The sequence below is a fragment of the Desmodus rotundus genome, chromosome 5 (assembly GCF_022682495.2).
Source record: "Desmodus rotundus isolate HL8 chromosome 5, HLdesRot8A.1, whole genome shotgun sequence".
Classification (NCBI taxonomy): domain Eukaryota; kingdom Metazoa; phylum Chordata; class Mammalia; order Chiroptera; family Phyllostomidae; genus Desmodus; species Desmodus rotundus.
The window spans coordinates 37877289-37902881 of NC_071391.1; the positions used below are offsets into that span (position 1 = coordinate 37877289).

The 25593-nt window shown below is 49.2% G+C and overlaps 1 protein-coding gene and 1 long non-coding RNA gene across 3 annotated transcripts in view; one reads left to right on the forward strand and one right to left on the reverse strand.

Moving 5' to 3' along the window:
* Window positions 1-43: 43 nt before the first annotated feature.
* LOC123479584 (uncharacterized) lies at window positions 44-2397 on the reverse strand. The gene is made up of 3 exons (XR_006655237.3): window positions 2337-2397; window positions 1424-1545; window positions 44-208 (listed from the first exon to the last, which is right to left on the reverse strand). It is a non-coding gene; the product is annotated as an uncharacterized lncRNA (long non-coding RNA).
* DKK3 (dickkopf WNT signaling pathway inhibitor 3) overlaps window positions 474-25593 on the forward strand; it is a 44712-nt gene continuing 19592 nt past the window's right edge. The window contains exons 1-4 of one of the 2 annotated variants that reach the window (XM_024559024.4): window positions 474-581; window positions 3255-3499; window positions 9888-10025; window positions 13216-13299. In XM_024559024.4, coding sequence (XP_024414792.3) covers window positions 485-581; window positions 3255-3499; window positions 9888-10025; window positions 13216-13299 — 564 coding nt within the window. In that variant the 5' untranslated portion in view covers window positions 474-484. Of the gene's footprint in view, window positions 582-2556; window positions 2690-3254; window positions 3500-9887; window positions 10026-13215; window positions 13300-25593 lie in introns of those variants that run through there. The other variant, XM_071221434.1, reaches the window with a different exon arrangement.

Here is a 25593-nt window from a genome sequence, read left to right on the forward strand (position 1 = left end):
CCCTCGTTCATTCGGCATCTCCTTATCAAATGCTAATGCTCTGCAGGCCCCGGCTGGACTGGAGGTGGTTGCAGGGACCAGCATCTCGCATCCTGTGCAATCCCACGTGGCTTGCACTCTGGCAGGGGAAACAGATACTAAATAGTGATGCAGATATGTTATCTCTGAGTCTCCTCTTCACACTTTTCCAAGTTATGTTTGGTCCAGTCTATACAAGATGGAAAGGAAAAGAAAAAGAGAGAAGTGTGTAATCAACCCTCCACTGGTTTAATAAATTATTCCGAATGGTTAAGTGTTAAACATCAGTGCTTAACAGCCACCTGTGCTGTGTATACATTCTGGATATCTGAGGTTCCCTCCCTGGGAAGGGAACCGATAAGCCTTATCTGCTGCCCAGAGCCAGTTACTGGCTCCGGCTGCCCGACACTCCCATCCACCCCGGGGAGGAAAGCTCCCAACCATTCGAGCAGACAGAGGGCCTTTCATGAAGGGAAATGCCACTCCACCTGGGCCTTGTGTGGACCTTCCCACCCCGGCCGTTCACCTCACAGCAATGCAGGCCGCTGCTGGGCCTGCAGGAGGTGAGTGTTTCTGTCAAGAACAGATCTAAGAAAAGTCTGTTTGGCCATAAGAGGATTTTCGTTTTGCTTTGTGAGCAGGGAGTGGGGAGCTTGCCCTTTGCTTTGTTTGTTTGTTTGTTTCAAATCTTCACCAACTGTATTAAATAAACCAGAAATAATACAGCAGACACACCATACACCCACGTGTAATTAATCAGCTGCGATGATTAGGCAGATGTGAGTATTTGGACACTTTCGCTTCAGCACTCCCCCCACTGGTACACTCTCTTTCACAGAGAGAACTAGAACGTTATAAATACAGCTGTAGATGGTCCCCATCTCTTCCTCTGCTTTCCACCTCGGAGGCAGCCTGCCCATCTCTGTACTTTTTTACTACACTGGTAGCACCCATAACCAGTATGTACTGTTGATTTGCGTTTTCAAAATATGCACACATAGTGTTCTGTACATATCATTTTGCAAATTGCCTTTTCTACTCCACATTATGTTTCTTTGAGATTTATCCAAGCTGTTGCCTAGAAATATTGTTCATTACTTTAACTGCTGTAGTCTATTGTTTGTAGATATCCCACTTTATCCATTTTCCTACTCAAAAACACTAATATGTGGGTTTCACATTTTTGCTATTGAAATAGTGCTTCAGTAAACATCTTTATATGCAACACGTCCCAGCCAGGTTTATAGCAGAGGAGGTTGGCTGTGAAGGGTGAAGGCTCTGGAGCTAGACTCCCAGGTTCAAAACTGCTTACTAGCCATGTGGCCTGGGGAGAGTGTCCTCATTTGTGAAATGGGGATAGAAGTTGCAGGACCAACCTCAGAGGTAAGAATTAAATGAGTTGTACCTGTTCCTGGCACATAGCTGAGTGCTCAGTGATGGTGCTGCTGTATCCATGTGTCAGTAGCCATTGTTATATTAATCAGCCCATCCATTTCTCAGGGACCAAGTGTGTATGGTGTTCCAGACCTGGTGACACAAAAGTGAGCAAGTCAGTCCCTGCCACACACCCCTGCTTCCTCCCAGCGCTTCCGGTCTCTGGGGAAATGGGCCAGTGACTAGGTAGATCATAAGGAGCCTGGGCTGCAGTAGGGAAGCTCACGGTCCCGGGACAATGTCTAGACGGAAAGAGTAATAGGAAGAAATAGGAGGAGGTCTGACACATAAAACACTGGCTTATTCAAAAAATATGTGAGAAATCCCTGTTCTCAGCACGCACATGGTTTTAAAATTGTTTTTTAAAAAAATAGTGCCACCTGTTCTAAGTGCTGGGGAAAAGGCTGTGAACAAGACGGTTCTGTTCCCGTTTGGACAGCGAACACATAACCCACGCGTGCCGCGCACTCCCCATGCCCGTTATGCTCGTTAACGATGCGCTTGCAGCTGTAACCTTCGCGTACATTCGGGCTCCCTGGAGCGCAGACAGCTCCGGTAACCTGGCCAGACACACGAGGCCCGAAGAGCAGAGCTGGGATTGCCCCAGGCAGCCTGGCTGCGGCTGACTGGCCTTAACCGCTCGGCATCCGCCCTCGAGCGGCTCGCTGACCTTCTGCGGGCCTATTCTGGGAGCTTCAAGTGGGTTTTCTGGGCTGGAGTATGGTGTCAGCAGGGACAGCCAGGTACAGGGCAGCGTCTGATGGGCCTTGAGCACCAAACTGAGGGGCGGGATTTCGCCCAGTAGGGCTACACGCCGAGGGGAGGATGGCTTGGAGAGGGCCAGGTGGGACGCAGGCACACACCCCTTGCCCCGTTCCCCTTACAACGCTGTTGGAAGAATCCTGGAAGAGAAGGCCACGGCCGGGATGCCGGGATTAGGAGAAGGGGACGGCTTCCTGTGAGACTGGATCTGGGAGGCAGAGGAGGCAGGCCTGGGGCGTGAGGTCGCCGGCGCTGATGGCCAATGGCAGCGGGCTGGGCGCGGCCTGTCTCGCGGGGCGGGGGCCGGGCCTGCGGGCGGGGCGCACTTCGGGCTCGCTCGGGTACCAGCGCCGCCGCATCCGCACCGCGCTCCACTCGCGGCCCGCCCACAGCGCCGCTCCGGCTCCCGCAGCCCGCGGCGGCCTACCCGCGAGGCCCGGCAGGTCCAGTCCGCAGCACAGCTCTGTCCAGTCGGGTGGGTGAGGGGCGGCGGCGCGGATGGGGTGGCTCTGCTTGATCCGTTAGGGTGGGTGAGGGGCCGGACGCTCGATTGGGGTTCGAACCAGAGGGTAGTGCGTGGACTTGCGTTCCCACCACCCAGATGGGGCCGGGGTAGGGTTGCGCTGGGAGTAGGGTAGCGGCGCTGGAGCTGCGCTCCGATGTGGTCGAGGAGAGGGCAGGGCTCGAACCCGGCGAACCCAGGAGGTGGGATGAGCTGAGGGAACCGGGGTTCGGATACTTGAAGCGGGGGCCATCACTAGGGGCGGGTGAGAGCTCAGCCCGTGCCTGAGGATGCGGTAGGGGTACGGAGGGGATCAGAGCGTGGGGCGCGGGGCTGGATCTAGGCGTTGCTTCTCGGTCCGAGGGAGCTGCGTCCTGGGGGCACTCGGTTTCTTCGCTTCTCGGGGTGGGTGCGGGGAAGAGAGGCGCCGAGGGCGGACGTGGACTCGGAGTGCGACTCGGAGTGCCCGGGGAGGCCGGGTGGGGCGGCAGGGCTTTCGCGGGTGGTCGGCGCGCTCTGACTGCGTTCTGGAACACAGGCGGAGGCAGCGGAGTTGGGCGCAGAGCGGAGATGCAGCGGCCCGGGAGCACCCTTCTGTGCCTGCTGCTGGCGGCGGCGGTCCCCACGGCCCCCGCGCCGGCTCCGACGGCGACTTCGGTTCCCGTCGAGGCCGGCCCGGCTCTCAGCTACCCGCTGGAGGAGGCCACCCTCAACGAGATGTTCCGCGAGGTGGAGGAGCTGATGGAGGACACGCAGCACAAACTGCGCAGCGCGGTGGAGGAGGTGGGTGCGCCACAGGGTTCTGGGAAGCACAAGGCTTGGGGTTGGGGACGAGCAGGCGGCGGGAGATAGCAGTGTTCGAGCTAGTCAGGGTCTTAGGTTTCGCAAAGGGGCTGGGAAGGGCCGGCAGCAGAATCGGGGTGATCTGGAAGCAGCTCGGGACGATCCCACCTCCCACCTCGTCTGCCTCCCTGCCAAAAGATCGGGATAAGAGCCTGTCCGCCGAGTAGCCTCTGGCTGGACCCACCCACGGGCAGCCAGGTCTGGGTCTCCATCTGACTGCAGACTGGCCGCCACAACCCAGTTTTCTTCAGATGTGCAGCGCCCCCCCACCCCCGTGGTAAGCAGATGTTTGTAAGGTCCCTGGTATTCCAACGTTGTGGTTTTGCAGACAGGCTAAGGAACCTCCAGGCATTTCAAGTTCCAGCTTGTCTACTGGGCTTTGAGCTTGTGCCATCTTCCCGAGACACAGTTAAGATGCCATGTGGGGCAGAGAAGAAAATCCGAATCCTGAGTCCAGCAGTGTGAATTATCAGAAGGTGGTGGGTGGGGGGAGGAGGGGTAATATGAAAAGTACCCCACCTCTACCCGAAGAATGCTTTAGAATCAGTCTCAGGCTCAAGGTCCTCTTCTGCCACTCACAGGTGACATTGGACAAATCCCTTAACAACCTGTACCTCAGTTTCCCATGTCAAATGATGTGTGTGGGCACCTGGCATATAACGTATAGCAGCTGATAGTATCAAATACCAGGTACCTAGGCAAAACTGCCTGGCTTCTTCCTTCCGTCAGCTCCCAGGTCCAAACACTCTGGTTGGCATCCTCTGTGATGGGTATACACCATTGCCAGGCCTGCCAGGCCAGAAGGTGCAGCTGGTCCAGCTCTCCCAGCCTTGGTTCCTGGTTCCTGGTTCCTGGGGCCGGTGCAGAGCTCAGCCTGTGGGCATAGTCACTGTTAGGCCCAGCTCTGGCTGCAGCATCTCTTTGGAGAGAAGGATTTAGCAAGAGATTAGATGTCCAGGCTGATGGGTCAGGTGTCTTTACATCCATTTGGGCAAAGCCTCCAGTGCTTGCTGAGGTCTCTCAGAAGTTGCTTTCTCCCCTCACCCCAGTGTAGTTTGGGGATATAGCCCCTTCCTCCTATAACCTTCAACCCGGAGCTTTCAGTGAGGGGGACGTGGGACTAGGAGGCAGTTGCACGGGCAGCTGTACCTGAACATTCACTATGTGGGCCAGATTCCAAACCCATGGACTTTCTATTTCCTGTTAAAACACAAGAATCATGACGCGGAACAATTACAGAGGGAGGGGAGTCGGGCCCCCCACTGTCTCTTAATTCTGCACTTTCAGATTAAGTCGAGCTCATGATCCCTCTGGTCTTCTCTGGATTCCAGGGTTTTCCCTCCCACGCACAGATTCTCAGTGACACTGACTAGGTCACCGCCGTGTCTTTATTCCGTGGATACTGGTCCATGCAACATGGCCCTTGGGTGGGAGCTCCTGGCGAGGGAGCAGCAGGGACTCTTCAGGATCTTCACTGATGAGAGCAGTTTGGGGCCCAGCAGGACCTTAATGGCAGGGTCCACTCTATGGGAACTGTCCACATTCCCTGCCTGGGCCCCAGCTGTCCTCTCTCCAGATGTGGCTCTGCTCTAACTTGGGAAGATGGGCGAAATGAAGTTTGCCACCAGGGGAGACATTAGCTACCACTTCCACCCCATTCAGTGGCTATTTCCCAAAGGATGTCCTCGCTAGCAATGGGGACAGGTTGAGAGAGAGGCTGAACACCTGAGTGGCAGGAGAACGGGCCGTGGGGACCAACCTTCCTTCATACGATCCCAGCTGTGTCACTTACTAGTGGTGGCATCCAGGCTCTGAAATAGAGGAAATGTCTACACTTAGGGCAAAAGAATTAAGTGGAAGGGTGCAAGTCTTCCGACCATCGAAAATGGGGTTAAGTTTAATTGATATAAGTCAGCCCTTGATGAGGTTGTTTTAAGGATTAAGGAGATTATTTGTTATTGATAAATAATGGCTATTATTATCATCACATCAACAGTACTAGTATGTCATCATATTAACAGTGCTAGGATGAATAGTAACAAAGAACCACCACTGTCCACTATATCATAGATTCTCGAGAGATTGTGGCTATTGGTATTAATGTCTTTTTAAAGAGACTGCCAAAAGGCCCCTTACATCTCATAAACACGGGACAGCTGCTATTTACTCTTGTCCCGGGTAAGAACCAAAAGGTCCGGGCCAGATGTATTAACTGTTTACATAGTTGCATCATGAATCTGCTTTCAAGTCACCTCCTGACATTTTAAATATTCCAGCTGACTCCGCTGTGCATTTCTGTAGTGGGGGAGACAGAGTTAACTCTGCTCGTAGCATCATTATTGGGGGGTCTAATCTTCACATGGTTCAGTCCAGGCTGTCCCTGATTTCCTGTCTTATTCTATAAGTTGCTGATAAATGTATTTTGAGGATAAAACTTCTTCACCCCCCCTACCCCCCATGCACTCGTTGCCTTGTCTGTAGCTGGTATATTTTAGAATATTCCCAGGAAGGACCCCAACACCAAGCCTGGATTATCTTCCAGTTTTTCCTACTGTACTCCTTTAATACACACATTCAACCAACCATAAACGCCATTTTAAATAACATTCACATTCCTCCTCTGTGAGACAAGTCCTATTGGTTAAGGTTTTCTTGCTAGTGGCAATAATAGTTGTGGTTGAAATTTCCACTGTAAACTGTACTTTTAGTTCGCGGTGCCATTAAAGAACTGTTAGCTCATTCTGTTGAAATACCCACTGGTTGAGAGGGAGGTTTTATGAAAAAACTATCTGCTCAGCCCAGAAGAAACTCTAGATTTGGTAACGTGTCAATTATTTGAAAACCAAACTGGAAGAGTCAGATTCCCATGGGAATGTTAAAAACAGGAAGACCTTCCCATCTCCTTCTGCATAGTCGCCGCTGCAGCATCTGCAGTCTCCTACGCTTTTCCAGCTCTACCTAAACAGGCCGGGCTCTTTCGCTGACAAAAAAAAAATGAGGTCATTTTCTTGCCCATCTTTGTCTCCTTTCTTGAATCCATTCCGTTTCCTCTCCATTTGTTAGCAAACTCTTCGAACGCATGATAGAAAGTCTGCTTTTTCCACTTCTACCCAAACATCCCCTGGCAAGCTACCTTCTGAACCGCTGTCTTCAAGGGCAGTACTGTGAAAGTACTCGCAATAGCTATTTCTCACACCTTTGCTGCTTGGCAAATACTGTACCAAGCACTTGGATTTTGTGATCTTAATTCTTACATCTGCTCAGCAGAGCAGGATTATCCCCCATTTTATAAAAAAGAAAGCTGAGGTTTAGGAGATATTTGTCATCTCGTCCAAAGTCACTCAGCTGCTTTGTGGCAGAGCCGGGACTTGGCCCACCTTACCTGCCTCCAGAACCCAGGCACTTTCTACTGTGCTGTCCTCTGAAGATGCTGGGGGCAGTTTTCTTCTTCTTTTTTTTTTTTTTTTCCTAATCCTGTGGCCAGCTCTCAGTGGCTTGGTCTGTCCTTCTAGACATAGTTGGAGCCTTTGCCACCTAGAAGTCCCCTCCCCAGCCATAACTTCCTACCCCCAGACCTGGTTCTAGCCAGCCCTCTGACTGTATTCTCTTCTTTCTCTGGCTGTATGATTGCCCAACTAGTCTCCAGAACTTGCTGCAAGTCCCCATTATGGCCTGGAGCAGAGGTTCTTACCCGGGAGCAAGTGGGAGGCAGGAAGGACCCCAGAAGTACCTGAGAAGCTCATTGATATCTGAGGTCCCACCCCCAGAAGTTCTAATGTCAGAAGTCTGGTGAGGGATCCATAGATACTCATATATATTGAGAGTTTGGGCTATGACTGCTGCTCCCTCTTGGCTGAGAACCAGGACAACAGCCTCTGCTTTAGAACTGCCCCTGGATCTGCCTGTTGAACATTTTCTGCTTCATCGTCCACCACGTTATGCTGTGTCCAGCATGGACCCTCTGCAGGAGCTCTCAGCACACACCATCGCTGTCAGGCTGCCACAGCTTTTCCATCTCTGGGTTCCTGTCTGTCCAAATCCTACCCGTGTTTGAGACCAACCCAGTCATGCCTCCTTTTGCTCCTAGAAGCCTTTCTCCTCTCTTCTTTGAACTCCTTACTTGCTTCCAGAGACCATCATAATTATCCTCAGACTGGTTTATGTGGGGCTCTCCTATCTCCCCAGTAAAAGCATAAGCCACTGGGGCAGAATCATGTACTGGGACGGCACATAGTTTGCGGACAGACTGACCTGAGTTCCCGTTTGAGCTTTGCCTCTCACTAACAATGTGATGACCTAAGGCAGATTCCTTCGCCTCTCTCAACCTTGTTTTCTTCATCTGCAAACTGAGGGAAATAACAACTTCCTCATAGGGTTGCTGCGAATATTCAAGGAGACGTGGTAGGTATCTGGTGCAATGGCTCACGCACAGCTTCTGTCCAAACGTGGGGGCTATAGTGTTGAGGCCGACGACGATGATGATGATGAAGCCCGTGATCGACTTTAAACATCTCAGCAGTCATCTCAGGGTCAAACACAGCAGCCACTGACCAAGTCCTCTTATGATTATCTGGGCCTTCGTGCCTGTCTGAATTGCTCCACACTTCAAGTTCAGTGTTTTTGAGACATGGAAATTCATGTCCAATATCCAACCCAGCTCAGTAAATCTGGTTGGAAGAAGAGGGAAAAGAGGGGCCTCGTGTAGTCCATAAGGAGAGAAAGGACAGTGATTTTTAAATAAAAGCTGGAGGGAGGCATGTGTTTGAGAATTAGTTTTAAATAGGATCAGTTTTCATTCGTTTTAAATGAAAATAGCCCAGAGTATAAGATAGCAGTGTGGGAAAATTGCCGACTACCAACTAGAACTTCTCTTTGTGTCTTTTATTTTTGATTCCTAGAGAGAGTATCTGATTGGCTCGACTATTTCATGATGTGGCCTCCCTTTGAGTCCAATCAGCTGTGAATGGGTCATGTTGTCAACTGCCCACTCATCAGGGCTGGGACAGGGCGATAAATCTGGAGGGGAAAATCGGGTGAAGATGTGAGTCAGCCGACCCTCTCTGGAAGGGTCGTCTTACACCCAAGAGGTGGAGTGGGGAAGGAGACAGAACTGTAGCCCTAACCTGCAGCGGGTAAGGGGCTGCCTTAGTTCAGGTCCTCTCCACTGCCACCACCAGATCTCGCAGCCAGGGTTGGGGAGCTAATTATTTATTTTGGAAGTGATCCCAGAAACACCAGGAAGAAGTGGAAAAGTGATATGGAAGAGAAGAAAAGCAGTAAAGACTGTGCTGATGAGAAGGTCACTGCTCCGGGCAGCCAGGGCTCAATGCCACCGGGGTCCTCGGAGAGAGACCGTCCTGTTGTGGGGAGAGGGAGCTGGAGTACTGACCCCATCACCCAGCTCACACACCGCTGAGCATTGTTCCTGGGTGTTAACGCCCGTGCACTGGGGGCCTGTGCACACTGAGCACACTTCAGCCACTGGAGATTACCCTCAGAGAGAGACGGTTGGTTGTTGCCATGTAAGGGAACTGAATACAGGTGACCACCGGATGGGGGCACGAGGAGATGGGTGGGGCACCCACAGCGTTTGTACAGGGGCCAAGACTACTCAATAGGAACATGCTCACATCCCAACGCTGCCCTTCCCTGAGAGCCTCAGAGAGTTATCTGGTCTCCCTGAGCCTCGGGTGCCCCATTTATGAAACGCCCACCTCGTAGGGAGCTTGTGAGATTTGTGGCTGTGATATATGTAAAACATTTAGTACAATGTCTTTTCCTAGTGGGTACTCAATTAAAGGTAGCTATCATTATTACCATTATTTGTAATTGCAAATAGGAAAAGAGAAGTAGTTCTTTTTTTTTTTTTTTAATTTTTGGGAGGGTAAGGGAAGGCAGGAGAAGGTAAAGGGGGGATAAATGGTCACGGAAAGAGACGTGACTTAGGGTGGTGAACACACAATGTAATATACAATGCAGATGATATCTGATAGAATTCTCCTGAAACCTATATAATTTTATTGACTAATGTAACCCCAATAAAATCAATGAAAAAAGTAAAAAAAATTTTTTCAATTACAGTTTACATTCAATATAATTTTGAATTAGTTTCAGGTGTACAGCATGGAGGTTAGACAATCATCTACTTTACAAAGTGTTCCCCCTGATATCTCCAGTACCCACCTGGCAGCATACACAGTTACTACAATATTATTGACTGCATTTCCTGTGCTGTACTTTACATCCCCATAGTTTTTTTCCCCCCTAATGGACTCTGACTTGTATGAAGAGAAAACAGTTTTGCCCATTTAATTTATTGATTTAATAGATGGAGGCGGAAGAAGCCGCTGCTAAGACATCGTCCGAAGTGAACCTGGCAGACTTACCTCCCAGCTATCACAATGAGACCAATACAGAAACCAAGGTGGGAAATAACACCGTCCACGTGCACCGAGAAATTCACAAGGTAAGGGTGGCCACTGCCAGCACTTCCTTCTTTCTGTAGCGCCCAGTCCCATCTGAGAACTAAGATTTTATTCACGTATTTGATACACAAGCCAAAAACACAAATGAGGGTGGTACAACACAGATTACAAACCAGAGGGAGTAGAGGAACTGTTTAATGGGGAAAGATGTATATCAAAAACCTAAGTTGCTTTTGCATTTAAGCAATAAATTTAACTCTAGGCTTCCTGCCAGTCCAATTGCAAAAGAATGTTCAGGGATTTTTTTGTTACTTGAAAAAAGGGAAAAAAGGGGGGGGGGGCGCCTACAGACATATACTATACTTTCCTAATATTGGACTTGAGGAGTTTATCTCTTAGGTTGTTATGTATGTTTCAGTAGAGTTGAAATAGAGTTCTAGAGTTCACCTTACTGTTTTCTTAGGAGGAACTCACATGTAATCTACTCTGCCTTCAGAAGGGAAAGCCTCAGTTGCCATGAGATTAAACATCTTCTTTGCTGGTTATCCATTTAAAATTCTACAGCAGAGTTTTTTCAATGTACCACCTGTCTCTTGGTCTAATATCTTGCAAGAAAATCAAGTAGTTTCATTCCAAATCCAACTTGAGGAAGAAAACACTGCAAATCTAGAGGAACATAGTTAGCACACTCCTGCGATGAGGTGTCCCCAGCGAGATTGTGACAGGACTTTGAGAGCAAGCTCTGCAAGCCTGTGTTAGCTTGAGGAGTCCGCTGTGCAGACATTCAGGATCACTGTGAGGGGCCGCAGAGTCGCCATTCCGCTGTGGCCATCAAGGAGCTCGACCTCTGATCTCATTTCGGCTCCTATATGCAGGGCCACGACAGCGCTCACAAAAGAGCCTTATTTCCCTTCAAGTGTTCAGGTAATGACTTGGTTGAAACAATAGCATTGCTGTGCCATAGCGCACAAAGGGGTCAATTTTCATGGGCCATTGCCTTGACTATAAAGTAGCTTCTGTGTATGGCTCTCCTGCTGCATACTGATGGGCCCAGCTCCAGAGTGTACCCCTCCCCCAGATAAATGAATGAGTCACCCGCTGAACAGAATCTTTTAGCATTTCTCATCCAAAGACTGGAGAATGTTTCCAAAAGTTATTCTTTTATTCTTGTCAAAACCAATATTAAGTCACCCTTTCTGACAATCATTAGTCAATAAGTTCGGCTGCTTTTTAAAGTTGCTCCTTGTAGATGTCAGAATATTTAAGTGTGAGTTTTCCCAGTAACCACTGTGCAATTGAAAAATTATGTAAATGTCCTGACCCTCAGTGACCACACTTAGGAAACAGGAATGTCAGCATCTGCATTACAGTATTATGAAGGTCAAATGTCCTAAAGTATACGAGCATTCATCGTAAACTGTTAAGTGCTATGCAATAGCAAGTTGTTTTTATTATTACAGCTGTTATTATGGTAAAGCTATGTTACCAGCATGGTGTAGTAGTTAACTGGGTTCCATGGAGCCCTGTCCTGTGCAATGAATGCGTCAGGACAGAGGGGCTCAGCAGTGGTGAAACATATGTGGAAACATTGTATAGATTTTGTATCATGTAGATACAAAAATCCACGTTAGTATAATAAAGGCTCTGAGACATCCTACAACCTGTATGTACAAGACTGCAGATTTTCTTAAAAATATAACTTTGGTTAATTCTATTAAAATTTGGAATGCAAGGAGAAGACATTATGTCTTTGCTGGGGAGAGGAACTATTTAGATAAAAATTTTAAAGTATGTGGGTGAAGACATGATTCTTAACTCCTCAGCAATGGAACTTGATCCACTACCATAAATTAGGCTGAGTTTCCACTTTGTTCTGGCTGCAGGTTCCTGCGATATTGAGCTGGCAGGAACTTTAAAGGTCACCTAGAAATGAGGAAATTGTGAATCAGAGTGGGGAATGACTTGTTCCTGTTACAAAGCAGATGCTTGTTGGCAGTGGAGCCAAGGCTCAAAGATCACAGATCCCCTGGCTCTTGAGTCAGCAATCTTTCTGTTCTTCATCATCAACCTCAACATTAGACGTGGCCTTTGATGGGGGCCTGGACAGCCTGGGCTCCACGTCGGGATTCGAAGGCTTAGCTCTGAGGTGCCTGCTTCTGAGTACAGAATCAGAGGCGGATGACGTAGGAATAGTGGGCCAGGTCTCTCCTGCTACTTAAGTACTTTTTTAAAAAATAGAAATTATTTGTATTTATTGTTAAATATTTAGTACTTCTATTTTCTTACCACTCCTTGTCTTTTATTCATTTTTTGACATTCAAGCATGGACTTTCTTGTACTTCTCAACAGTTCCACACATAAATCATCTTTTTTCCCTCACTGGACTGAAATCCTCTGGGGGACAAGGTACCCAGCATGCCACTGGTTTTAAATTCCCAGTGTGCATCAGAATGACCGGGGGAGCCTGAAACATCTAACCACCCCCAGCCCAGTCCTCAGGGGGTTTCTATAATTGATACTGGGTAGTTTTAGAGCTCGCCAGAGCTTTGATCTAGTTCTCACACGTGGCTAGACGCTGGACTCGACTGGGGAGCTTCATGAACTCGTTATGCGTAGGTCCATCCCCAGGGACTCCAGGCTAGTTGATCTGAGTGCTTCAGTGATCTGAGCGGGCCCGTCATTGATCTAACTGCCCCCTTTATTGATCAGAGAGTGTCCTCCATTGATCTGGGCGATGCCTTCAGTAATCCCAGGGGGGTTTTTTTTGATCTGTGTCTCTCACTGAGCTAAGTTTGAGTCACCTGAATCAGGAGTGGGGCAGCTATAGCTAAAAACCGCCTGCTTCTCATGAAAGGTGTTCAGTTAATCACCCAGACCTGTAGCTGTTGAAAAGAAAGTTTACCTCGAGTTTCAAGTGATGCACCCCGAGAGTCATCAAAATAGCCAGCACTGAGTATGTGCGAGGAGACAGGCTGTGTGCAGAGCGCTTTGCACAGACCACCTCGTTGCTCTGCGTGGCAGCCCTATGCGGTCCGCTCGGTTAAATCTATTATCACTGCTCAGAGGGGAAGCTATTTGTCCAAGGACTGTTGCTGGAACTCAGAAAGAGAGGGGAGTGGGCAGTCTGTCTGCTTGGCTGGATGCCCCTGCTTCAGAAAGTAGAAAAAAAGAGTTGTAGGACTTTCCCAGTGTTCCTTCTACTTCACATTCGCCATGCTTGTTCTATTGCAGATCACCAACAACCAGACTGGACAGACGGTCTTTTCAGAGATGGTGATTACATCTGTGGGAGAGGAAGAAAGCAAAAGGAGCCATGTGAGTTGTCATCTCCCCTGCGCTCACACCCCAAGGCACACAAGCCTCCGTGCCCCCTGCCAAGGGTGACCCAGGCTTCAGACCATGGGCAGGAGGGAGCTGACTCTCAGGCACCTTTCCTGCCTCATTTCAGCCACGATCGTCTAATTCCTGACTAGGCCAGTGCAACCTGGTAACAGGCTCTACTTTCATGCACTTTGCGTCAGAAATAACAGAGAAATTACATTCAGTTGTCATTTGCGTGGCTCTATCTCAGCCTTGAAGGGGGACACAGAAGTACGAGGTACATTGATTAGGGACCCTGGTCCCAAGACCTGTTGCATCCAACTCTGGGATGCCCTGGAGCCTCTGGCCTGGCCTGTGCCTTGTATAATCTCAGCCCTGAGCAGGCAGTTTGAGAGCAGGAACACCGTGAGTAGAACCCAGTGGCCTACAGGGAAAAGGGTGCCCTCCTGCTGCAGGCTTCCCACTCGGCCCCCTTGTGATTGCGCCTGCTACTTAGGTGCCTGCTGTTCAGTCCAAAGGCAGGTGTTTTCTCTTTTGCTTTAATAGAACTATAGAGTCCTCAAGTTAGAAGGGGTGTCATTACACAGAAGGAAGACCTGGGGACAGTGACCCAATCAGACTCACTGGTCTCCAGACTCCCAGGCCAAAGGTGACTCACCGGCAGTCGATCTTCTCAAAGAAATGCCTGACTTCAGAAGTGCATGCCTGGCGAGGCCTGGACAAGCGACTGCCTGGCCAATGGCCGCAGTAAAAAATAGGCCTCCTTTGTGGAAACCGCAAAGACCAGCCTCTCTGGACCCAGGTGCCTTATGCAAATTTCCGGGCTGTGAGTTCTTTCCCTCTGAGGATCAAGGATTTTCCCTTGCCTCCTCTGGCCTTATCTCCGGGAGAGAGCCAGTGTATTCGCAGCAGTTAGGGGGGTGTCGCTGACGTGGTTGGTAGTCTGGGGGCCCTTCTGGGTGGGTCTCCGGCACAGTGCTCAGACACGTCCTGCTGGCCGAGGGGTCCAGGCGGCCATGTGCGATGCTAGTGACCCGCCATTCGTGGGACAGGGGTGAGGCGAGCCGCGTGGTGAAATGAAAAGAGCTCCAGCAGTGGAGGCTAGAAGGGTGAGTTTTTCGCTTACAAGCTGGGTCACCTGGGCGTCCCCATCTTCAAGCAGGGCAATAATTTTCACTGTCTCCCCCAAGTCTGAAAGTACAGAAGCCTCTGAAACAAAGACAGGATTGACTAAGGTCAGGAGGGAAGAGAAGCCAGCTTTTGAAGTTGGGAGGAGAGAGGGCCACAAAACGAGACACCGCCAGCTGTAGGTGCAGTCACATTGCCCAGAAGGAGAAGCATTAGGGTATTCCGGGTTTAAGTCTCGGTTTGGGGCCCCAGGAGGGCAGGAGCACCTGAATAGAAGCCATGGCATGGGCAGGGCAGGGGACATAGAACTCACAGGGCTGTGAGTTAGGGAGGAAAAAAATCCATTGTCTTCAAGTTTTAAAAAAAACCCCTATGATTGTGCGGTGAAGCAGGTTTGCTCCAGGGAGCTTCCCGGAGCCCAGAGGGCAGCAGCCCTGGTGGTGAGTACACCTGCACCTGCCGGAGGGCCGAGTACACACGTGACCTGCACCATTCAAATCCCCCCTTACTCTCTCCTGTGCCCCCCAAGGGAGATGGCTGTTTTCCCCCTGTGATGGGGGAACCGAGGCTCTGATCAGGGTGGGCCGGTGGGAGACAGGATCGCAAAGATGCAAAGAGCGTGCTTGGGGCAGAGAGCCAGTGCGTCTGTGCTAGCTGTCCCGAGGGCGCTTGGCCTCGAGTGTCCCTGCTCAGTGGGGAGGCCCAGAATCTCCACGCCTCTGTACGCCATCTCCTCCGTCCATCCTGTGATGTGGACGTACTGCAGCACCTTTGTGCAGCGCGTGATGGGAACCCCTGTATACATGGTCCTGAGAATGCAGAAGGGCGAGAGAGGTCCCAGAAACCCAGAAGGCAGAGGCTCACCAAGTTTTTCTAGATTTCTGCTCAGGCCCTTGGAATATTAACTCACTGAGTTTCTCTGTGAGAATAAATTCCAATGTGATTGGTTAGAAGGGGGACCTGGGCATCTGATGCTTGACTAGCTAGTTTCTGGAGAACCCCATGGGTCTGTAGAGAACAGACTGGAGACTTTTCAAGCCGCCTGTGACAGGGATGTCCTGTTCAGAAACTGTGACATTCGTCCCCTACCACAGAGCCTCACTCATTGCCAGAGTGGCTTGCTAAAAGGCAGAGAAGCAAGATCTAGTTTCAGATGCCCACAGAATTCTCCCACTCAACTGCTCTTTGGTTCCTAGGTCACCACAGTCCTCACACAACTGAGCTGGGGCTCAAGCCTCATCTTCACAGACACATGAAGCTCCTCTTCCCGAGTAGGAAGCTGTAAAGACTAGATTGCTTTTAAAGGAGTGTGAAGGGTCAAACATCGTCACCACTGTCCCATTCCAGAGTTTCATAATGTAATGCTTTTTACAGTTGGCCCTGAAATGCATTACATGCTGAAGAACTTTCTCTTAAGTGGAAAAGGGAGATTTGCTATTCAAAAGGACAAAAGTTATATGCTGTTCCAGTGTTCAGTTACTGTAAACAGGGGCCAAATTTCCAGGATTTAAAACTCCCAGATGAATTCAATTAAAAATAATCACCAAGCACCCCCTATTTTCCTTTCTTCAAATGCTGGTATGCGTATTAATATGCATGGTAACCCGAGGAGGCCCATGGAAAGTTGCAGACAGTAATACTAGATGGCTGTCTAGAAAACTCAGCACAGCATGTGCAAGGCATGGGTCTGTTTTTACATTCAAATGCGAAAGGGGAAAAGGACACTGCAGCTTGTTATTGCACCCGAGTGCGCCAGCGATGGAGATGTGGCCTGACGTCTTTCTGTGAGGCTTTTGTGCGGAGCCCTCAGCCCTCTCCCTGCATGGGCCAGTGGGCAGCTGACTGACGCGGTGCTCCTTTTGTGCAGGGCGAGGCTGGGAGGAAGGTGGTATGTTGGAAGCTAGAGAGCGGACAAGCCATTATGCATCAATGGGAAGCTTTTATTTATTTATAGCCCTGTGTCCCCAAATAGGAAGAATCTGGCCCAGTTAGCCAAGGCGCCATTTTGAAGGGACATGCCTTTTCATTAAAACACAGCTCACAGCCACCAAGCTCCGCACGTCATTCATTGGTTGTCTTTTCTGTTTTTACATTCGAATATGAGATGAAAGAGTAGATTCATTTGTTTTTCCAGCTGAACATAACTCGTTTGAATCTATAGGTTCAATTGCATTACAACCAACTCCAAGTCTTGGTTAAGACTTCCGAGGCCCCAGGGAGACAAATTTCAGTACCAAAATCATGTAGATAGTAGCGATTCGAGTGACCCAGCAACTTTCTTGTCCCAGAGAGTGATGGGGTAACAGTGCCTTTTTGACTTGCTGCAGTAGATGGTGGGTAGTGACGATGGAATTCTCTACAAGTGTGAACCAAATGTCTTCTCTGTTGCGAGGGTGCTTGCCTGTTATTTGTGCTGAAGGTGAGGAGACGTGGGAAGGTAAACTGTGGCTGAACTTCTCTGGACTCGCTTGTTGGTTTTCCACCAAACAGTAAGCGTCCTGTCACCTCAAAGCCCAGGGAGACCCAACAGGAGTGTGGGAGGAGCAATGGCGTTGAGTGACGGCCTTCTCCCGGGCTTGTCCATTCATCACAGTGTAAACATAGGTGGGGCGCTGGCTTCGTTTGCTCCCTATGCCCTGGTTTCTGATGCTGGAGTTGCCGTTATCAGCCTAACGGAAGGGCAGAGGGCACCATCATGGCAAGTCACAGGGGCTATTTTAACAGAAATGCTCAGGGGGAAGACATGGGCCTGTCAGAGAAACTCAGTCAGTTCCCAAAGGTCCCTGCTCCCTGAAGAGTCCTGCTTGGAGCGGGAGGGTGGAGCTGCCGGCCTGAAGGTCAGACTCTGACCTGACCCTTCCCAGCTCTGTCCTTTATGAGTCAGCTTCTTCATTTACCAAATGGGGCTAATAATCCCCAGTTCACAAAACTGCGTGAGCAAGGTAGGCAAGGTTTATGAAAGCTCTTTGTGTGAGGCTGATTATTATTGGGAAGTAATTATAAGTGGGTTCTAATTGGTTTCTCCCCTGGTTCCCAGCAGCTTACTGCCAAGAGTGAGTGTGCCTGGAGGCGGAGGATATGTTTAAGGACTCCACAGGCCTCTTTCCACTGACCTTTGCAGCCGGAGGCTGAGTTCTCCAGAGCCCCGCCTCACCCTCTGAGCAATGCACTTCCCCAGAGCTCTGTGTTCCTAGCCACAAGGTTGACTCACCTGCTGCCCTTGCAAGTTGGATGTGTCTGGTTTGGGCGTTGGGGATACAAACAGAAAGGGTGGGCCGTAATGAATGACAAGAAGAATAGGTGATGGCCAGGTGCTGACAGGTTCCAGGATAGGCCTTGGGCTGGCAGGACGTGCACTGGTTTCTATAGAGAACAACAGACTCGAGGTTCTAAGAGTGATGACGTCGTCTCGTGTTTCCACTGCCCGTGACCAGAGATTTGGGTACCTCTGTGATTCCAGATTTACACTTTGAGTTGAACCTGTGATTTCTGGCCAAGTATAAGGCCCTCATGCCTTAATCCAATAGGAAAAAATTATAGGGAAAATTACAGAGCTCTGGATCACTCTGAGAAATGGATAAACAATCTCCAAGTCAATAAAGCTGATGTAGGCATTTCTTTGTGAGCTGCAACCCGCCTGTAGTAAGTTACGCCCTCCTCACCTGACTATCCGTCAAGAAGGAAGTCATTAAATGTACATATTCCACGGCTAAACTTAAAATATTGTGACGTTAATAAATGAGTCTCATGTAAGTTGGCATAAAAGGGCATCTTCGATGGAATGTGAAGTGAAAACGGGCAAGTGCGGAGCAGAGTCTGCGCCACACTGAGAATGTAATACATGCGTTGTATATGCAGTGTAGTAAAAATCCCGTTTTTATGGAGGAAGCATGCCTTAAAAACCTTGGCAAAATATATGCTAAATCATGAATAGTGCATCTCTCTGGAGGAATTGAAATTCCAGAGACTTTTCCTTTAGACTGTTCTATATTTTTAAATGTTTTAAAAAGAGCTTGTGAATTATTTACAGTTTTGCTATAAACATCTATTTATATTTTTAAATGATTTTGCAAGTTTTTCTCTTGTGATGACGATCCTGGAAATTAGATTGCTAAGTCAAAGAGTGCATATCTAAAATTTTGAGGGATCCTGCTGAACTTCCCTCTAGAAAAGTTACAGTAATTTTGTTCTTGGCAGAAATTTCTGAAGCCGTGTTTCACTAACCCTCACCTCCAGTGGGTGTTTCGGTGGGTGATTATTTATATCTTTTTTGTTTGCTTCTATTTCTCTGACTACTGGTAAGGTCAAGGGGAATAGCTGTAGCAAACACAGAGTGCTCCACAGGCTTATCTCATCCCCCCTTCGCTTTTGCAGGGAGGGGGCAAGGTCAGCTTTGCATTCCAGGCTGTTCCCAAGAGCAGACCCCATCTGCCCCAGTGTGGGGCAGATTAGGAAGGTGTGGCGCTGCAGTGGGAACTGTCAGAGGGCTCAGTGTCCGTGTGAGGTGGCTGCTAGGCTGTGAGTCACACCGGGAGGTGATGGTGACATGCAGCCTCCTGCCTTCACCCCTGTAGACACAAAAAGACAGGCACTTCTCCCTTCCTTCTTCTCTGACCCCCACCAACACCCCAAACACAGGCTTAGGTACCTCCTGGTCGGAGGAGCCCTTTGTAGGGTGGCTAAGTTCCCAGGCAGGTGGATTCAAAGCACAGCTCTATTTATTGTTCAGGAGCCGTGTGGCTTTGATTAAGTTTCCTAGCTGCTCTAAGACCTTAGTTTCCTCACACGTACAGTGGAGTTAGTAAAAGTCCCTTCCGTGTAGTGTTGTCATGAGGGTAAAGTAAACTAATCCGAGTGAAAAACAGCACTCAGCACCTAGAATGCCAGAGTGAGTGGTCAGTAAGTGTCGGCCACTTACTATTTGATTACCCCAAACCCCGGCTGCCAAGTCTCCAGCATTGTTACTCAATGCATTCATTTATTTGCACATTCATTGAGCTCTTACTGCATGTAGGGCGGATAAATGTAAAAGATAGTCCCTAACATCAGAGAGCACCCAGGCTAGCTGTGCACCAAAAAACCCAGACCGTTCCGACGTGGGTTCCTGTTTCTGAAGGCAGAGGCTGTACAGGAACAGCGAGAGCACCAGAGCTGCAACTCCGGAAGACTTGCTGGGAAGTGATCCTTCGTGGTCTCTGGTGTTTCCCCTAATTTTATAAGCAGATGCGTTAATTACCACTTTGTTCCAGACTATCTTTTTAAAGATGTTTCTACAGTAAGCAGCCTTGGAGACAGAGGCAGCTGTCCCTCCTTGGCAGAGGGCAGCTTTGCTTGCAGCCCGTTAAAAAAAATTTGGGTTTGCCAATCTTGACGTTACTCAGCTGGGGTGCACCCCACTCTAGGCACAGCAGCTGCCTGGGCCCCTCCGTGGTGTCATGTGGGTGTTGGGGCAGGGGAGCTGCTGAAAACACGAAGCTCCTGCTCCTTCTGTGCTGTCAGCAATAAAGTCCTTTGTCCCCAACCCAGGAGTCTCATGTCTTCTGCTGGCATCCATGAAACTGTGGAAGGCTCACTTGTCACCTTGCAAGTAAATTCTCAGACCCTTCACACTTTCTGGCAGGCTTCCTGGAAGAGGTGGCAGTTAAGCTATAATTTGAATGATGTCTAGGAGTTCTCCATTGTGGAGGGGGAAGGGCATTCCTTGCAGACGGCTTCTTTGTTCAAAGTCAGGGAAGCACGTGGAAGTAAGACCATGTTTGAGGAACACTGTGTAGTTTAGAATTCCAGAGCTGGGAGTGTGCTTGAAGGAACAGCAGATGAGGCTGGGGAGAGGCAGGAACTAGATCAGGAAGGGCTTTGAGAGTCCAGCCAAGGAGTTACAAATACTTGCGGAGTTAGGAACACACCCTGCGGCTGAAATGCTTTAACGTGACCGGTACTGTGTGCATGCAGAGTCCTGAGGCTCTGCGCAGTCCCCAGAGGTCCCCGAGCAAAGAGCCAGGAAGATGTGGTCTGGATGGCAGATACATTGATGGGGACAGAGTTTTGCTTAATCCTGCTGGAGCTTGAGTCCTGAGTCCTGTATACCCTTCAAAAAGCCTGGCTTCGGGACTTGGAATTTGGAAACTTTTAGTTAGAAGAGGAACACTCTGCTTTTATGTGGTGCCAGTAGGCAGGCCAGATAAGTAACAGGATTGAACTTGAAATCTCATTAGGCTGAGGGCTGCAGAACAAGCCAGTGTCTGTGGTGTCTGAGTAGCCTGGGGCTGAAGAGCTCCCCTGGGGCAGGTCTGTGGCTGCCCACTGCCCTTGGGGCCTGGGGATTCTCCAGGTCAGCCTGGACAGCATTCCCGTGGGGCCTTAGTGTCTGGCTGGAAGACATGTGGCCCTGCCCTTTCTTGATCTTTGGCATCATTCTGAAAAGCTCACAAAGCTTGTGAGTCCATTTTGTTTTATTTTTAAAATAATGTCAAGAACCAGTGTTCCCTCACTCAGTCATTATGACTGAGAAAGTGACCGAATTAACCACCCCCTCCCCAAAGCTGCCTGTCTCGCGTTCAGGTAAATCCTGGTAACAGTTCAGGCCAACCCGTCAGTGCTGTGATTAAGAGCTCGCATAATTAATGATCACAATGCCCAATAATAATAGATGATGATGCAGATGAGAGCTGCCATTTATGGGGCCCTTGCTATCTGCCAGGCCCCGTGCTTGGGGTCTGACCAGCTTCCCCTCACACAAGCTGCGGGACAACCATGCAAGGCAGAGGCGCCCTTGACCCCGTTTCCTAGACAAAGTGACTGAGGCTCGGGGAAGTTCCACCCCAGAGCTGGGCAGCAGCACCAGTTCGACGAGGGGAAGACAAAACCAGTCACTCAGGTCTCAGCGATTCCAAAACTTCCAAACACGTGTTCTTAACGGGACATTTCTGAAAGTTGGGATCACATATGTGTACCGTAAAATGTACCGTCCCAGCCTCGTTTCAGTGTACGGTTCAGCAGTAAGCACTCGCACATCGTGGTGTGACCAACCCGTTTTCATCTCGCAGAACTGAAACGCCGCACGCGTGGTACCATAGCTCCCCGGCCTCGCTCCCCGCTCTCGCCCCCGGCAGCACCTTCGACTGTCTGTCTCCGTGAACGTGACCGCTCCAGGTGCCTCCTGTGACGGAATCACGCAGGAGTGGTCTTTTTGTGGCTGGTTTGTTTCTCTTACCACGGTGTCCTTGAGGTGCATCCACGTTGCCCCACGTGCCAGAGTTCCCTTCCTTTGTAAGGCTGAACCGTGCTCCACTGCGTGCGTGCGTGTGTGTGTGTGTGCGTGTGTGTGTATGTACTACATTTTGTTTCCACGCACCCATCGATGGACACTCGGGTTGTTTCCCTCTCTCGGCTGTTGTGAATGGTACTGCGACGAAAGTGGGTGTGTAGATATCTCTTTGAGTCCCTGCTTTCAATTGTTTTAGGTGCATTCCCAGAAATGGAATTGATGGATCCTACCAACATTCTATTTTTAATTTTTTGAGAAATGTTCACACTGTTTTTCACAGCAGCAGCACCACTGTGCATTCCCACCAATGGAGCACAAGGTGGGATATTTTTTGACCTCTGGTTTCTGTGACTGTAGGAACTAGGCTACTCACAGACCCAGGTTTGAGCTGAAGGGGTGCACAGAAATCCCCAGGCTCTGCTGCCTTTGCTCAAGGCAGCGCCTTCCAGCACTGGCCCAGGGGTTGCCTCTGCTGGGCGGCAGTCACAGTCTCAGGGGTGTCCCAGCCTCTGGCCAACATGCTGCAAACTGCCCCGAGCTCTGGCTCCTGCTGCATTTGGGAGATTCATATCTAGGAGCCAAACGTGATTTTTTTTTTGACCATTAGGAATCTATGCCCCTCTCCATTCCCTTCTTTATGAGGTCCCCCACTGTGATCTCCTAGAAGACTCCACATGCTTTGGGGGCCTCCTACTCCCCTATGAAGACTCTGCAGACTCCTGGGGACTCAGGTGGGGTCTCAGGCCTCCAGGGAAAGGGCTTTGTGCTGGTGGTGGTGGTGGTTTTTAAATTCCCACCAGTGGTCGGGAGGGTTTCCTGGGACGAGGGCCAGAGGGTAGTGCCAGTAGAGGCCTTGGTCATTCCCTCCCCACCTCCAGGGGCAAAGTCAGGGTCAGTGGAAGGGAATGAGATCAGGATGGGAGTTCGGGATGCAGAGGGGCGTGTGCAGTGCTCTCAGGGAGTGTGCAGCCTTGCCCCTAATCTGATGAGCTGAGCTAGTCTTCTAAGTCAGGCGGGCATGTGTGCTCTGGTCCCATCCCAGGCAGACTGCGGTGAAGTGATGGATAGGGGCTGAGTCATCGACGTTTTTGCCCAGATCTCATCACTCTGTCTAGACCTGCGGTCAGTTCCATTTTTCACCTCTACCTCCTGGAAGAGAAAGAACAAACACGACATCGGGGTATGCTTAGGGAGCTCAGTGTAGTGGGATTTGGAGTCCGAAGTGCCACAGGCTGGAATCTCTGCTCCTTGGGCAGCTTCCCCCACTCCAGACACTGGTTCCTGCTCTGTGCAGGGAGAATTTAGTGACTGGGCCCAAGGCAATTGTTTTAGAAATAAATGACAATGTATGGAAAGTATCTGGCATTTAATAGATGCTCAATAAATGTAAATTCTCCTTTCTGGCCCTAATTTCCTGGACCTTCCAGGGCAGAAAGCAGTAACATGTTTATTTTTTACAAGGTTGCTCTCGCTTGAAACATAGTACCTAAGAAAGTTTCTCTGGTGATGGTGGCTAAGGTGCATGAAGAGGTTATGTGTTAAGGCAGGCCTCTGTCCGAAGATAAACTAAAGCAATATGTCACTGAGTCACAGAATTCTAAGTGGCAGAATTCACAAAGTTCTTTGAGCTCCTGTAGATCAGGGATAAAAACATGTGGCACCCACACTACTACCCCACCCCCCATGCCTGGCAGACATTGCTAATCAATTGCAGTTCTTCCCTGGTGAGCCCAGATAGAGCCCCAGAACTTGAGAGAACACGGCACTTCAAGCAGGTAATCAGTTGGAAGAGCACTATATCTGAGATCTCTCTCTCACCCCTGCTCTACCCCAAACCTCACATTTTAACATATGAGGAAACAGAGGTGGGGAGGTGCATAATTTTCTCCAAGTCATGCGGCTCTTGGAGTTGGGGCTTCACGTCCAGTTCGTTTCAGTATTTAATACACTGTGGACCTGGAGTTTCCTGTTCAGGAAGCAGGGTCTAGGTGCCACCATTTTTGTGACAGCTCTTAAGAAGATCACTAACAGGGAAGACACTCTGCCTAATGCTGAGAAGGGTGGTGGAGACCAATGGAGAAGGGTCTCCCGAAGCCCAGGGAGCCAAATCAGAAGCTCATACAGTGGTGGCCAGGAGAAGTGAGCCCTGGGAAAGCAGGGACATTGTCACATTCACCTCTGTACTGACATGAGTAGGCGCTCAGTAGTTGAATGAACGAATTTATGAATGAAAACTGTATGACCAAGTGAATTGGGGAATATAAACAGAAGCAGAAATCCTTGAAGATAAGATTCAGCCAAGAGCTGCAAGTATGAGGATGAGTTTTATTTGTTTGAAAAATGATTTCCTCTGTGTTTTTCTCATTCATTCATTCATTCATTTACTCATCTACATTGGCAATTTTCAACCTTTTTCATCTCATGGCACACATGAAGTAATTACCAAAATTCCGTGGCACACCAAAAAATGTGCTTTTTGCTGATGTGACAAAAAAGTAGATCTAATTTTGATTGATTTACAAATACAATAATAATAGTAATTACCTCCCCTTTTTGCTCCAAAGTGACATTTTAAAAGTCAGGTTTCTATATACAGGGTCTGGCAGAAGTAACACCTGCTTGAGTGTGGTTGATTGGGTGTAATAATTTATAGTTTTAATTTGAATATTTCACCTAAAATGTCATATGATATGCTTGAGTGTGGTATCATGTTACAGAATTACATGCATGTGATTTTATAATAAAAGATTTTATAATAAAAGGGGATGTTATTTGTGCTGGACCCTGTACATATATACATTTATAATGTGGAATGCATATACATGCATGTATATGCATATATGTATGTGTACACACATGTATGTTTATATGTGTGTATGCATGTATACATGTGCACACACACGTATTTCAGGTACCAAGAATTAACCAATCAGTTGCAACCTTATGCAACATGACCAGAAAGATGCAACCCCATTATATGACCCATGTATTAATGGTTCAAGACAGGACGTTCACAGTAGATGACTATTGTTGTGTGGCTGTGATCACTTTTTAATTTGACAATCTAAGGGGAAATAGATCAGTGCCCCTGAATAAATAGTCAAGTGTTGTATGTTTTAAAAATTCTTGCAGTACACGGGTCAAAAATCGCTGATCTACGTTACCGAACACCTACCGCATGCTCTGCTGTATGCGAGGTGCTTCCCGCGTGTTTTCTAACCCTTGTCACACTGAGGAGAAAGAAGAGGACACTGGGGTTTAGAGAAGTTCAGGCCACAATAGCTCCTGAGGAGGAGAACTGGAATATGAACCCAGATACACATGTTGGCCTTTTCCATAGAAAGGTATTTCTGATAGAAGAAGTCATGGAAGTTTGGAGCCCTAATTCTAGGTGGCTTTGCAGAGGCTAGCATGCACCTTCCGCCGCCTGCTCCTGTTCCTGTCGTTTACATCGCGTCATTGAACACCCACCTCCCCCAAACGCCCCAAATGAAAAACCGAGAAACACCGACCATTCCCTCCAGGAATGGCGTAGCCCGAGGGCCACTGGGGGAGGGGATCAGGGGAGGGTGGTGCGGAGACTGTGGAATCTCTCACCCACTTTTGCTCTCACCAGTGATCGGGAGTGGGCCCTGCTGCTACTCACCAGGGACATTCTACACCACTGAAGAGGAGTATTTTAAGTGGGTGGCATGTGCTCCTCTCTGAAGAAGTTGACCACTGACACATTTCAGTGATGCGATGTAGCCAATATAGCCACAGGGAAACAGCCTGAATTTTCCATAGTCTCATAAGTCAGGGTCTCCCCAAAGAGGGAGCAGGTACGAAAGGCAGAAAGAGCTCGTTGCCCCATGAGTGGTGGTCAGGATGGAACACATTTCGGCTGGATGACG